The following is a 15489-nucleotide window of genomic DNA, read 5'->3' as shown; positions in this document are numbered from 1 at the left end:
CGACAGTTTTTATCCGATTCAAATTGTTGAATTCACTTAAAATTTTGCTCGGTTAATGCACTTTTTATCATATTGTTTTAACATCTGCGAGTGAATTTCGGCCGGTTTTATACCTTTATCACAGTATGCTGTTATTCCGCGGTACATTTTTCACACTGAGCCAAAATTTTGTAATAAATAAAATAGGTTTTAATAATAATTCTTTTTGAACAGCTGACATGTTACAAGTCACGGGTGCCAACTTTAATGTCAGATGCTGATGCCTTTATTCTTTTTAATCATTAAACCACTCTGTTGTGTGCACGAATTATGAACTTGCATACTCATATATGAAACAATGATTCTATTATATTTTTATGAAAACTACTGTTTTTTGGGTTTTTTTTTTTTAATTCTTTTATCAACAAGGTGGTTAAGAATAATTATTTGGAAAGTTTAAGAAAATATCTTACCACCTTTTTCATAGATAATCATAGTAGTTTTGAATTCTAAATGAACCAACAACCCCTTCATCCAGCACCCCTGTTACTGGACTGAACCTAACCTAATGAATAAGAAATATTTGATGTATTATGGGAATTAAAAATAAATACAAAAAAACAACTTCTAAAATAGTAGCATTTTATTTTACTAAAATATAATTATTTGTCAGTAACATCAATCAAAAACATTAAATCTAAGTACATTTTATTTATCTAGCTTTAATAATACTGGATATAATGAAATAAGATATTACACCAATAACTGAAATAGCCCAAACTGAATCGCTTGTTTTTGACCCAAACATATATTTACTTGTTTCATTATTTAAATTTTTTATTGCTCTTTGATCAAATTGAAACTGTATATTTTGTTCTGAATTTTTGTTTATTATATTTGATTCATTACTAGTTCTATTCAGATAACTATCATTATTTTTGACATTTTCACTCGACAAAATTTCTGTGATAAATCTCTTATTAGATTTTTTAAAACTTTTATGATAAATTTCAGATATTATTTTTTTCATTTCGTCAAAACTTAATTTTTCAACTGAATTCTCTTTCTCTTCGGTTTGTTGAGTTGTATTAAAATTTTTATTTAGTAATATATCCAGAATATTCTTTTTAGGCTGTTTTTCACCTATTACTTCATTTTTGGGGATTTCTTTATTATTATTATTTTTACTATTATAAGAATGAGATTTTGTTAAGTGATATGATTGTTGTATAGATATTTTTTCTGTAGTTGGTGATTTATTTACTTTCATTTCGGTAATATTATTTTCACCTTTAATGTCATTTATATTATAACTGATTTTATTACCTTTAATAACTAATAATTTATTTTCATTTGTATCATTTACGGTTTTATATATATTGTTTAGGGTTGAATTAATATGATTTTGTTTTAAAATTTCCATTTTCTCTGTCGTTTGTTTTGTAGATAATGGATTTTGTGAAGTCATATCTGATTTTGTAATTTCTTTAATTTGCTTTGTGACATGATTTCGTTTTAAAATTTCGTTTTTCTCTGTCGTTTGTTTTGTAGATAATGGAGTTTGTGAAGTCATATCTGATTTTGTAGTTTCTTTAATTTGATTTGTGATATTAATATTAGAATCAATATGGTTTTTAGTTGTTGTGTCATTAGATTGATTTAAATTATCATATTTTTCTGAAACATTACTTGTTACTGTAAGGTTGTCAGTTGTATTTATTTCTTCAATTTGTTTTTTATTATTCTGTGTTTCAAGAGCTGATAATGTTTCATTAGACTCTGTAATATTATCAATTTCACTGGATTGCTGTAAGGGTTGTTCATAATCAAAATTGCGGGGTTTATTAGTAACTTGTTCTGTACACGAAAAATCTAATTGGCATATTAATAAAGCAAGTACTTTATAAAATGTTAGGTCCAGAAGTACACGATTATTTTTAACATTCATTCTGAAAAAAATATTTATTAAACCTTAACATTTAATAAATTATTACATTAAATATAATTTATTACAAAATGCACAAATATTTTGTTTAACCAGAAATCATCATTTACTTTTCTTGAGTCATCTTCAGAAAATATCATTTGTGTACTTTTCTGTATTTTAAATATGTAAAACACATGTTTAGTGCTAGCATAAAATTTAGAATTTTATTTATTATTTTTTTTATTACGAATTTAAAATTCATTAAAACTTAACTCCTTACTGGTTATACATTAACTAGGTGTTGGATAAGGCAATAGACTACCTGATCTATCTATCAGAGTGTAGATCATTAGATCATCCTTTTATGCCCCCCTCTGGTCCTCTGACTTATACCTTTTTACATCCTTGTATTTCGTACAAAGAAGTATTGTAATCGCGAAAAATTTCGGTTTCCAGATTTCTACGGAAATATCCATTTTGACTACTTTCAACGTGATGTCTGTACATAAAAATGTACATATATATATATATGTACATATATATATATATATATATATACGTACGTATCTCGCATACTCAAAAACGATTAGCCGTGGAATGTTGAAATTTTGGATTTAGGACTGTTGTAACTAATTGGGCGCACCTCTCCTTTCGATTGCAATCGAGTGGACCAAAAGTGTTAAAAAAAAGCCCAAAATCCAAATATTTTGGATTTTGGAATTTTTCTTAACTGCAATAATAAGCCCTCATTAAGAGCCTTTCAACGTTATATCATAAATGATACTTATTTTCATTGGTTCCATGGTTATAGCCAAATAAAATTGTAATTAATAAAATATTTGGATCTTAGGGGAAGGCACATCAGTTCGACTCAGACTTTACCCCCTTTATTATTTTTACCCTTTTTTTTAAATTTAAATATATTGATTTATTAATAATTTTTAACCTCTCGTTGTAAAAACAAATTTAAGATGAATAATATTCAATAACAACAAAAAAAAAAAATGAAAAAATATCAGAAGTTATTAATGAAATAAAATTTTATGTACTTTTAAAAATGTTTATATGTAATTTAATAGATGTATAAGGAAGTCATGTGGTGTCCACATCCGATTTTTTTCATCTTCTCTATTATTGGTCTGTAGGTGCAAGTCTGTCCGTCTCCATGTTGAGGATTTCAGAACCTAAAGAGCCAGTACATCCTAGTAGGTAGTAGGGTTACGCGGCGCCCGTTTGGGCGCATAGGTTGGATACAAATAGAACACTTACTCAAATTTTAAGGAGTGCCCATCGCAGAGCTCTTGTGATGTGCACTGATGTTTTTAAAACAGTCTCCTATGAGGCTATTACTGTATTGGGAAACGCTCTCCCAATCGATTTATTGGTGAAAGTTCGGACCATCCGGAAATTGCGAAGAGGCCGGAAGGTCGAGTTATTTGGGATGCGGTTTCAACCCGGACCAGTACCTGAGCGGTACTGTGATCACAATGCACCGGATTTAAATTTGGAACAGTTGTCCACCTCCCGCCTGCGGAGGAGGCTTCAGAGCCTCACAATGGAAGCATGACAGCAAGAACGGTACACCACAACTAAGGGACGGTCCTTGTATAAATTTATACAGGACTTGGGGGATGGTACGCCCCAAGTTCATTTCTAAGGGCAATGGGGGCCCAGCTGCTCACCAACCATGCTAATTTGAAACAATATCTGTATAGGTTCCGCATGGTAACTGATGAGCTGTGTGTCTGCGGGGAGCTGTAGTCGAACAAACATATATGACGTTCGACTGTCCCGCTCTTGGGGGTGCCAGAATTCGGGCCATCAGGAAACTTAGAGGTCAAGTGGAAAATTTGCCAGTCGCAAGCGGTGAGTCAATGTGACGTTAGCCTCATTGTCGGTGTCGGACCGTGTGGGAGTTCCTTGATGCAGTTGCAATGTTCAACCGGTATCAGTAGTTTGACTAAGGCAATGACTCTTACCGCGTTGCTGTTGGAAGCTACCCTTGAAACACGGTCGGCCATCGACCAATAGATCCAAGCGGCTATAAATGGTGGACAGGCACTTGATGGCAACCCACCGGGTTGGTCTAGTGGTGAACGCGTCTTCTCAAATCAGCTGATTTGGAAGTCGAGAGTTCCAGTGTTCAAGTCTTAGTAAAGCCAGTTATTTTTACACGGATTTGAATACTAGATCGTGGATACCGGTGTTCTTTGGTGGTTGGGTTTCAATTAACCATACATCTCAGGAATGGTCGAATTGAGAATGTACAAGACTACACTTCATTTACACTCATACATATCATCCTCATTCATCCTCTGCAGTATTATCTAAACGGTAGTAACCGGAGGCTAAACAGGAAAAAGAAAGGAAGGCACTTGATGGCATTCAGTGACGTAGGCGTGGCAGCGAGTTGCTCCCCTTATAATTAAGTTGATGATGTAAATTTTATATTTATGACGGTCATATATTGTAGTATAGACGGGATACGCCTGCCGAATTTAGTTTAACATATGACAAGTGAACGGCTGGACACAAAGCAAATGGTGTATTGTACCATGTTTATACTGTTCACGCTATTAGGTTAGCTCTAGGAGCTAGTTAGGAGGCTGGTCGCATAAACTGTTCTGAGGCACACTAGCCCTTTGTGGCACACACATTCGGTCTTTTGCTTTACGGCGACCGAATCGAATGATGACGGATGTAAACCCATCCCCCTTTTTGCAGAGCGGGACAAGTAAAGGATTTGTATGAGTAGAGATCACTGACGCCGTTGTTTGGAGTGTATACATATTATCCAATTGCAGTCATGATGAGTTTGAAGCCACATTGTCCGACCTAAGTCGTGTAGGACATTGCTGGTGATTTAAGTGCAAAAAATGTGGCTTGGGGTGGCGTGGTTACGAATGCCAGAGGAAGACTCCTTGAAGAGGTGATCGCGAGTTGGAGCTCATCAGTTTGAACTCGTTTATTGCGTTTATTGATCTTTTTTATAATCTTGCGTTTATTGGGGTTTTTGAACATTGCGTTTATTGATGTCAATAAACGCCTCGGGGACATTCATGTCCCCGAGGCTGGCTCAAGCAACAAGATCTTGAGAGGTGCTCCAGGAGAGGAGGGACGCTCAGTAACTATGAGAAGATTTGTTTTGAGGTGAGGATCACGTGGTCCGTGGGCGTTGGGACGTCCCAATGAAGTTGAACTAAACAAAGTGAAAGAGCGTTTAGGCCATCAATTGGAGATATCACCAGAGTTCCTTTCAGTACTCTCTAAGGCATGTGAGGAATCACTGGAGAGTAGGAGCCCTTCCTATAGAAAGGTCTACTGGTGGTCACCCTGTGTATCTGAGACGAGGGCACTGTGCGTGAGAGCCTGCAGGTGTCTTCTTCAAAGAGCACATTGAGTGGGTGGTTGGAAAACATTCACCAAGCTTGAAGTGCTGAAGGATAGAAGGAGAGAGTACAGACATGCAATAATTGATAGCAAGCGAGCAAAATGGTGGGAGTTGTGTGATCAGCTCGACAACGACATCAGGGATGACGCCTTTAAGATTGTAAGTAGTAAGTTCGGTAGCAGATTATCCATGCAGTCACGTTAGTTTCTGGTTGAATGTATTACTTTACTTTTTCCCAGACAACTCTGTGAAGATAAAGAACTGACAGCGGTTGATATCCTGCTATTTTCTAGCGAAGAACTATTGTATGAGGTAGCAAGGCTAGGGAAGAAGAAGAAGAAGAGTTCGGGGCTGGATGGAGTCCCGAAGGAGGTAGTGGTGGGGGCGGTAGAAGTTGTTCCTAGCCAGGTACTCTTGGCCATTACTCTTGGTCTAGTGGTAAATGCGTCTTGCCAAATCAGCTGATTTGGAAGTCGAGAGTTCCAGCATTCACGTCCTAGTAAAGTCAGTTATTTTTACATGGATTTCATTACTAGATCGTGGATACTGGTGTTCTTTGGGGGTTGGGTTTCAATTAACGACACATCTCAGGAATAGTCAGTCATACTGAGACTGTACAAGACTACACTTCATTTACACTCATACATATCATCCTCATTCATCCACTGAAGTATTGCCTGAAAGGTAATTACTGGAGGCTAAACAGAAAAAGAAAGAAGACTGTACTCTTGGCCATCAATAGGGTTCTCCTGGAGGAAGTTCTGCCTCACAGTTGGAAGAAAGCAAATCTTATTCTATTGAAGGGCGGAAGATAGGAGAATGACGCTTCTGGGTATAGACGTTGTGCCTCCTCAGCCATCTAGGAAAATTGTTTGAAAAGATGATAATGAAGAGACTTATGGAATAAGTCTCTTGATGTTGGTGAGGGCCAACACTAATTTGGATTTCTTATGGGCTTCACCACGACCATGGTGATCAAAAAGTATTGAGCCTGGTGGATGAGGCTGCAGGTTCTACATGGAGGACGATCCATCCTGGCGATGGTGTTGCTGGACATTTGGAATGCATTTAACTCACTGCTGTTCAGGTGGGTGATGCAGGAATTGAAGAGAAGAAAAATCAGCCCTTACCTGTTGAAAATACAACAGGACTACTTTTGGGGCAGATCGTTGGTGGGATGCTCTGAAGTGGTGAATGTGGAAGTCAAAATACGATTTAAAAATGTAACCATTTAAATTTGTATTTCATTAAAAAATTGAAATAATGTGATACTTAAATTTTTTTCTTTCAAAATTCATTTTATATTAAGAAAAATACTAAGAGATAGGAACCACTTGCCCGCTATAGACCCTCCCTGACCTCTAAATAGAAATATAGTAAATGTATTGCAATATTTAATGTGTTCTTAATTTTTCAAAATGTATTATATCTTAAAAAAAGTTTATGAGAAGAAGAATTTCATGCCTTATGGCCTTCCAAAGAGTTAATGCTGTCTAAGCTTCTCAATTAACAGACATTTAATTATTAAAAAATTTAAACTGCTTTTTTTGAAAAGGTATTTTAACTTCTGAAAAAATTTTAAAATCTCTTCTTGCCCTCCAAGGGCCTTTAATCTTTCTTTGATTCAAAATTTAAATCTTAGGTAATTCCTCTTTTTCAAAACATCATGTTCCCAGCAAATCTCCAAAATGTTGAAAGTATGAGCCACGTGTCTTGCCCACCTAGTTACTTGTGATTTCCTTAAGCTCATTACCAAAAATCAGTTATTAAGTTATTTAACAAAAATAGAAATTTTGCATAAATTTTTTCATAAAAATGTTGGGCTTGTCTAGGTTTACATTATCAGTTCTGAAATAATATATATACCCTTTTCTCTTTTATGAACCAATAATGCACCTAAACGGTTGTTTAAACAGTAACAAGTTTTTAGTATCACACCTTGTAAATTTTTTAATTTTATTTTGATAGATGAATGATTTAAATTAAAAATTTAAGAAAACTAAATATTAGTTATCAAAGTATTTTACAATGGAATGTATGATCTATTCCATTATACATGCTTTGTCATGGGGCATATCAATATGTGAGGGTTTTGGTTAAACTACAGCATTTTTCAGAGTTGATTTAAATCCAGGATATTTTTTTTTGTACTTTCACATGTGAAAGTGTTTGCCTAGATTCGAAAAAAAATCTTGTAAAAATTACTCTTCTTTCAATACCTGACATCACAATGCAATTTTGAGTAATTTTTATTATTTTCACCAATGAATCCTACACAAATTTAAAATAAAAAGCTTTCCTTCAGGTCGTTTCAAACTTTAAAGGTCTCAAACTTCAGGTCTCTAAACGTTTTCACTTAATATTTTTGCTAACGTTATTTCTAGATTATGAAATCATGAAAGAATTGTTCACCAATCTGGTAGCGGGGTTGCAAAAATACAATTGTTTAAGATAGTGATTCCCAAACTGTATACTGTGGCACCCTGAGGAGCCATTGCCTCTTCACAGGGGTGCCACAAAATATTCTAAAAGCTTCATAATTAATTGAACCAAAACATTTATAATTATTAATTTAGTATTAATAAAGTAAAAAAAAATAATGGGGATACACGAGTTTTATTTATTTTGATCTCTTACTTACTAGTAGTCATACTTTTACTTAGGGTAGGGCACCATGGAAAAATTTTAATTGAAAAAGGTGCCACGACTCAGAAAATTTTTGGGACCATTGGTTTAGGAGATTCAGAAGCCTCTTAAAAAAAATTGAATTTTTTCTTTTTCTCATAAATAGAATGTTTTTTACTCAGTTTGAATAACGCAATATTCCATTATTGTTGTGAAGGGAGTTAGTGAAGTACCTGGATGGGTAAGATGACTCATATATTTCATTGAAAGCAAATTTCTAAAAGCCAAACACTTCTTTGAGAAAAAAAAATTCTGTTCATATATATATATATATATATATATTAAAAATTAAAATGTTTAAAATTACATTAAAAATTAAAATTATCACACATATATTATAAAATATGCAGTCAGTATTAAAATTTACTATACACGTCTGTGACCAGCCACTACATACAGTACTGTCTCATGACAGTACTGTATGTAGTGGCTGGCCACAGACATGTATAGTAAATTTTAATATTTAATTTTAATGCTAACTGCATATTTTATAATATATATATATATATGTGTGTGATAATTTTAATGTATAAAATTTTTAATGTGTAATTTTAAAGTTTTTAATTTTTTATCATCTGATGATGAGGGAGAATCCTCGAAAGCGCTACTGATATAAAAATGAAGAAATAATAATAAGGTAAGAAAAATGATTAGATTCTGTACTGTGGTGGATTGCTGGGTTTTATTTTAATCTTTTAATATAATTAATACAGAGGAAGATATGGACAACAATAAAGGCAGAATTGATTTTACTAAAATATATATAATCAAAGTGACCCTTTCCCATCTAGCCTAGAAGACCTTATATCTGCATTGACCTTATATCTCAGGAAGGGGTCAAGGCAGAGACCTGAAAATCGGACATGTTATAAAAGGCATATTCTATTATTTTAACACTGAAAAATGAAATCAAAAATGGTTGTCGTCCAAGAAAAAAATTCACTTCACCCCTAAGGGGGTTAGTGCCTCAAGGACTGGGTTATGGCTTAAAACCTTTCCTGGGATAGCATGAATGTATGCTAAAAATTTTAAAACAATCAATCAATTGGTTATCATGTGATGCTGTTGCAAATGGACAGAACCACCACAAAATTTTGCATTTAAATATTAGATAAACTCGCATATATATAATACAGTTCTTTAATCACTTTTTAAAGATGGCTTAGAAATCTAGGATGCTGTGGTTGGAGTGTGGAGGTTAAAAAGCGTTAACCTTACCTTAGATTCCATAAACTTTCCTTATGTACCTTGTTTATCAACTTGATTATATTCAGCAATTTAATTGTTGAGTTAGGAGTTTAAAGACAAAACTATGAATTAAAATTGTATATTATGTTTGTTAAATAATAATAGCAAAACTACATCATATTTGCTACACTTTTTTCGTAATTTAGTTTTTATTATCTTTTTTTTTTAAACAATGAATGGTATTTATTAATGGAGCTCATTAGACTCACCTAGTGGATCCAGTCATGATTCAGTAGATATCTACTGATACCTACTGGATGCAGTAGTTCATTTAAATGGAGATTACACCCTGCATTTTACTTCTGATGTTGTATTTGAACAAGTTTATTTCATATGGTTTTGAATGCTACTGACTTTAAATTTTTTCTTCACACTTATTCTTCTGGATGCTTTGCTCTGAGATAATCGTTATCATGATACAAACAAGGTTATAAAGTTTACATTTACAGGTTATTTAGTTTACCACCTTGTTCATGACCTAAATCAGTTTTTTTTCATCAAAAGGAAAAAAAACAAGCTATTTATCTCGTGTCTCTTGGATTAGATTTCTCATCAGTATTGATGAGAAGTCCTCCTTCTAACAACTCTTAGTATAATTGATAAGTATCATATCAGTCTTGAGCTGATAATATAAGCTTATACTCCAAGGAATTACATAAATATTACTTTTAAAGAAGTTCTTTCATATTTAATAACTAAAAACCTAAAAATAATAATTCTCAAAGATTTAATACAACAAAAATATTTTGAGTACTTACATGAGCATGATATTAAATAAAAAAATGAAAAGAAAATTAAGTATAAATTTTTCTTTTAATCTATTTCACAATGCTAAAATATGCATTTGTCAGTGATGTGTATACAGAAATATTACATACAACATGAACAAAAGATTGAATGAATATTTGTTCTTTCAATGATTATTGTAGTTCTTTTAATCTTAATGACGAGAAATTAAATTTATTATAACTGAAAATTGCAGAATAAGTAAATTTTATATTTATTGTTGCTTTTAATAAATCATGTGTCAAGATTTTCATTAGATTTACTATAATTTTATTACCGTGCATACCATATTATCTTTGTCATAATCCAACTAATTTTTATTAATTTAAAATAATTAGTTCAGAGTGTCCCATAAATAATTAAATAACTGCCATATAAATTTTATATCAGTTCACTGACGACTCAGTTTTATCAGATTTAAAATTATTATATTTTTAATATGTGTTGTATATTGGAATCTTTACTTAATAAAAGAATCCTTTGAAAATAAATCCGTATAAACTGTTTTCCTTATTTCAAGCTCTAGAATCACTTTGTATATGAGTACATGGGGGGGTTTTGTTTTTCTTATCTTCTCTCAGTTATATAAATGTTTTTGGTTATCAATTCACACGCTTATAGCATAGCTTTTCTCCATATACGAATAAGATTTGTAGAAATGTTTTAATTTTCTTATATATAATTGTATTTATTTTTTTATATACTTAAAAAAGAGTATGAATCTTAAAGATTACGCGTGGAGTTTATAACTTATTTAAGGATTTCTTTTGTGATTTACTGATTTACATTTAGCAATGTATATACTTACTACCAGGGAGAACCTTACTGCCTTATGATTGTCTTAGGCTAAACTTGTTATTTTTAATAAACTGTTTTTTATATGCAAGGACAATGTTCAGTTCAATTCAATTTTATTTCATTGATCTCATATATTCTTATACATCATTAGAAACAGTTTGCTATTTAAGGGGTGATAAGAGGTGTCTTATCTTCTACCTGCTTATGTATAGAATGGGGATCCTGCTGTAGACAGAAAATGATCTTTTATTTTTGGAAAATCCTGGCTTTTATGTTGCTCCATTGCCATACAAAGATATTTAAACAGCTACAGAGATTTCAGTGGAAAATTACCGCTGTTAGAGAATCATCCTTTGCTAGTTAAATTTGGGGAAAACCAAAGTAATATTTGGATTTTTCATGTCATCTGGTGATAGTATATTTATTATTTAATAACTCTTCATGATTATGATCAAAAAAATTAAAGACGATCTTGTTTATTCTTTATACTTTTTTTAAAAATTTGAGCAATTTCCTTTTATCACTAAATTTATTTTCAAAAAATGGAAGAAAAGTAACCCTTTGTTTTATTATTTTTAAATAAAAAATTAGGATTTGTTTACATCCTTTTTGAAATTTTGCCTATTAATCAGTCACCTTTATAACTAATCTTTTCTCATTGTTCTCACCAAATTAAAGTGTTTTTAAAATAATTGGTTTTCTAATCATATGACACTGCAGTAAAGGTTATTTATATAAAAAAAATAATAATTAATAAAATAAAAATTAGAATATATCGAAAGTAATTAAAAGTAACCTATGGTGAAGAAATTTATAAAATTTGCCAATCTATATTAACAAGATGTGCTACCATTCCATCAACCTTCTTCGCTAAACATCATGTTTCCATCAAGAGGGTCCACCAGTCAGACATAGCATTTCCAATATGCTACAGATTTTCAACCCATATTTCCCAACTCAAGCTTCAAGATTTTATGATGAATTAAACATTAAAAAATAAATTAAGAAGAAAATATTAAGAAAAATTCTTTAAAGAAAACATTTATAGAAAATAGGAAAGTACAATAAAAGATCGTATAACTAAACAATTTACACATTATAGTAAATTTATGCATTATAACAACACTACACAGCTAGTTTTCTAGATTAATGTGCATAAGATAATGTGCCGGCAAATTATTTTCTTGCAGAAATTACTGTACATGCTAAATTACTGTACTGTGCTAGTATATTTATACTAGCACAAAAAATTAAATTATATTTTTATTAGATATAATTTCAAAAGCACTGGGATATTATATTACACACATTTTCACATTAAGAATAAATGTAATATTCTTAAAATTTATTTTTTTGTTTTCACAAGGGTGGTATAAAGTGTAGTATTAGCTATTACAGTAATCAAAAAAGATACTTTTATTTATTTCTCTTTGGTTTATTAAGAAACATTTCACTGATAAAATGATATTGAACTGTTTAACAGAAAACTATTAGAGAAATAAAATTTTAAAAATAAGACCATCCTCAATATATATATATATATAATTTTTTTTAATATTATTGTAAAGATATATTATTCAGTTTCATACTTGTCAGCAACTAATTATTACATTACTTGAATTGTTTTTTGATAATACTAATTTACTCCATAGTCTTTAGTTTGTTGGCAGATTATAATTTTAATTTTCTAAGATATAAAAAAAGTGTATAATTGAAATAAAAATAAAATAAATATTTATTATTACTTAAAGATAGATAAACTGTTTATTAATTAAAAATATAATATTAACATTAAAGCAGCCATCATGATTGTAATGCTGTAATTTATGTGTGATGCTAATGCTTTTGGTGTAGTTGATGGCAGCTGTGTAGTTGGTCCAGTCTGTTTTGTAACGTCTGTATGATATGTTTCAGTAATAATAATTTCTGTGATGGGTGGTGTTGTAGTAGTTTTAGGGGATTCTTTAAAATATGATTCCATTTCAGGTGCAATATCATTTAACAGTGTTATGGATGAATCTATGACTTCTAAAGTGTTATTTATTGCAAGTAGTACATTTTTACCAACTTGTTGCTCCTTCAAACTATTTATCTGAAACATTGAAGAAAAAGTAATTGTTTAATTATGATTAATATTACAATTTTTCATGGGGAAATGTGTGTCATGGGGTCATTACTATAAAGTACTCAAAAATTTCTGTTTAACAATTATTATATTTTTACTTCCTTGAACGAAGTAAGGGAAGTATTGTGATCGTGAAAAATTTTGGTTTTTAGATTTCAACGGAAATATCCATTTTGACCATACCTGAATCAACTCCGACTAGTTTCAGTGTGATGTCTGTACGTGTGTATGTATCTCGCACAACCCAAAAATGATTATCCGTAGGATGTTGAAATTTTAGATTAAGGACTGTTGTAATATCCATTTCTGCACCTCCCCTTTTGATTGCAATTGACTTGACCAAAGATGTCAAAAAATGCCCGAAATCCAAAAAATTTAGATTTTGGACTTTTTCTTAACTGCAGTAATAAGCCCTGATTTAGAACTTTTCAACAATATGTCATAAGTGGTACTTATTTTCATTAGTTCCAGAGTTATAGCCAAATAACATTTTAATTAATGAAATATTTTGATTTAACAAGGGGAAGGTACATCGGTTGAACTCAACTACATTTCCTTTTTTTTTAACTTTTTTTTTTTTAATTTAAATATATTGATTTATTAATAATTATTAACCTGTGATTGAAAAAAAAAGTTTTACAGTAAATAATAATTCAATAAAAACAGTAACAAAAAGAAAAATGAAAAAATCAGTAGTTTAGTGAAATAAAATTTTATGTACTTTTAAAAATATGTATCTAGTTTGATAGGAGTACAAGGAAGTCACATGGTGTCCACATCAAGATTTTTAAGAGATATAATACTGATTTTGTTTGAACTTTATTATTGTAATATTCTAGGACTAGAAATACATAAAAATGGAATAAAGCAAAAATATTTCAGTTTTGGAAAATTAATACTTATATGGAAATATAAAAAAGCAGAATAGGTCTCTTTTTACTTTACATCTTCATCCTTTATATGTCTCATTATTTATTGTTACATCTGAAATATAGTTTCTTTCTTTCTTTCAGAAAATTAATAAAATACAAATAGATGTTGAATACACAAGGAGTACTTCCTTGACATAAAAAGTATTTTGTAACTTTTTCCTAACATCAGTCAGTTGAACAGTTTGATACTATACTCAGATTTCTTTTATTCTTTGCTTATCTTTTAACCTCAACATAATTATGGCAAAATACATCATCAATTAATGCTTTTATATATTCCAGAATTTTTTATATTCCAGTCTTTTCTACCACAACAATTTTTACTATTTACATATCCAACTAATACCAAATTAAAACAAATACCTGTGTACATAATAAAAATGATTAATCAACCAAATTCATCCTTTTATAAGACTCCCTCACAAATTTCAGACCACCTCTATTTTCCCTAAAGCTTAAGACTTCTAAATATAAAATTTTATCAACCCATATAATTTTCATAATTATCTTGTAATTCTTTACCTTAAGTTGTTTATCACTGTTCTTATCCCGATTTTCCATGTTGCACATTTATATAGTGTCATTGCCATGTTTTGTTACCACTGAGTGTTACACTCCATGTAAATATTTTTTAGATGTTTAAATAATTTGTAGATGGCTTTATTCTTCTTAAATCGGTTTTCTAAAATAAACATCTACATCCAACTTTTCTTAATATCTTGTTTCAGACTTAATCACAAAAGATGAAGTTTAGAAAAAAAGGGTCAATCCAGGGTCAAGTAATGGTCATATTAACCTAATCATTCTATAATGGATTTTACTGTAATTTCAAAACCTTTTAAAGTGTATGATTTAGATTTTAGAAGGAGACAGGGCTAGGCTTTACCTGCTACATATCTGAGCAACTAGTATACAATCATTCATTCTGCTGAGTTTCATAAAATCTGGAGAGAATATCTCTGGGAAATCTCACAGGCAGATTCTCCAACCTGTTACTGCTTTATAGAAGTACCTGTCCTATTGAATACTATTAAGTAACGCATGATGTCACGGAGTGGTATTTGCTGTAATTTGCATGATATCTGTTGGAGGATATAGAGAATTTTTTTGGCTTGACAGATTATTATTTTTTTTGATTACATAAACTTGATTAGAAAAATAGAAATGAAATTTTGTAGCCTGTGAAAATTGCCGTCACTGACAAGGGATTTGAACCCGGGACTTCTGGATGGAAAGTCGAGATGCTTCCAATCCACCATGGAGATAAAAATTTAGTACTTCTTTTTAAGGTTTTAATGTATTTATAAATGAGAAAATTATTTGTTGTGTGTTATTCAAATATTAGAGCTGTTAATAAAAAAAGAACTATTGCCTCCAAAGTGTGAAATTTGAGTCACTCTTCATATAAGGTAACAGAAATTCTTTGATTTAAAACCGGATGTTATAAACGTTTTTCTGACCTACTGCTTCATAATATTTCAATAGAAATATTTTTAACATTTTTTTTTTCAGTTCTTCCAAATCATTTTGGGTTCAAATGCTTTCTATTTTGTTAAGAAATATTTTTTTATTCATTTTATTAAAATATAGATAAAACCACTCACAGTTCTTCTCAATA

The 15489-nt window shown here is 30.9% G+C and overlaps 2 protein-coding genes and 1 long non-coding RNA gene across 3 annotated transcripts in view; 1 reads left to right on the top strand and 2 right to left on the bottom strand.

Annotated features, from left to right (window-relative positions):
• LOC142329729 (uncharacterized) overlaps positions 1 to 15489 on the top strand; it is a 104002-nt gene that overhangs the window by 18603 nt on the left and 69910 nt on the right. The window lies entirely within an intron of this gene.
• LOC142329727 (uncharacterized) lies at positions 605 to 10161 on the bottom strand. Its single transcript, XM_075374463.1, has 2 exons — positions 9989 to 10161; positions 605 to 1928 (listed from the first exon to the last, which is right to left on the bottom strand). The coding sequence occupies exons 1-2, from the start codon at positions 9994 to 9996 to the stop codon at positions 692 to 694; spliced, it is 1245 nt and encodes a 414-aa protein (XP_075230578.1). The 5' UTR covers positions 9997 to 10161; the 3' UTR covers positions 605 to 691.
• LOC142329726 (aminopeptidase N-like) overlaps positions 11828 to 15489 on the bottom strand; it is a 55371-nt gene continuing 51709 nt past the window's right edge. Inside the window, exon 16 of the mRNA XM_075374462.1 lies at positions 11828 to 12906. Coding sequence (XP_075230577.1) covers positions 12586 to 12906 — 321 coding nt within the window. The 3' untranslated portion in view covers positions 11828 to 12585. The remainder of the gene's footprint in view (positions 12907 to 15489) is intronic.

This window comes from Lycorma delicatula, chromosome 9, assembly GCF_047948215.1.
Source record: "Lycorma delicatula isolate Av1 chromosome 9, ASM4794821v1, whole genome shotgun sequence".
Taxonomy (NCBI): Eukaryota; Metazoa; Arthropoda; class Insecta; order Hemiptera; family Fulgoridae; genus Lycorma; species Lycorma delicatula.
This window is presented reverse-complemented; position numbering and strand designations above follow the sequence as displayed.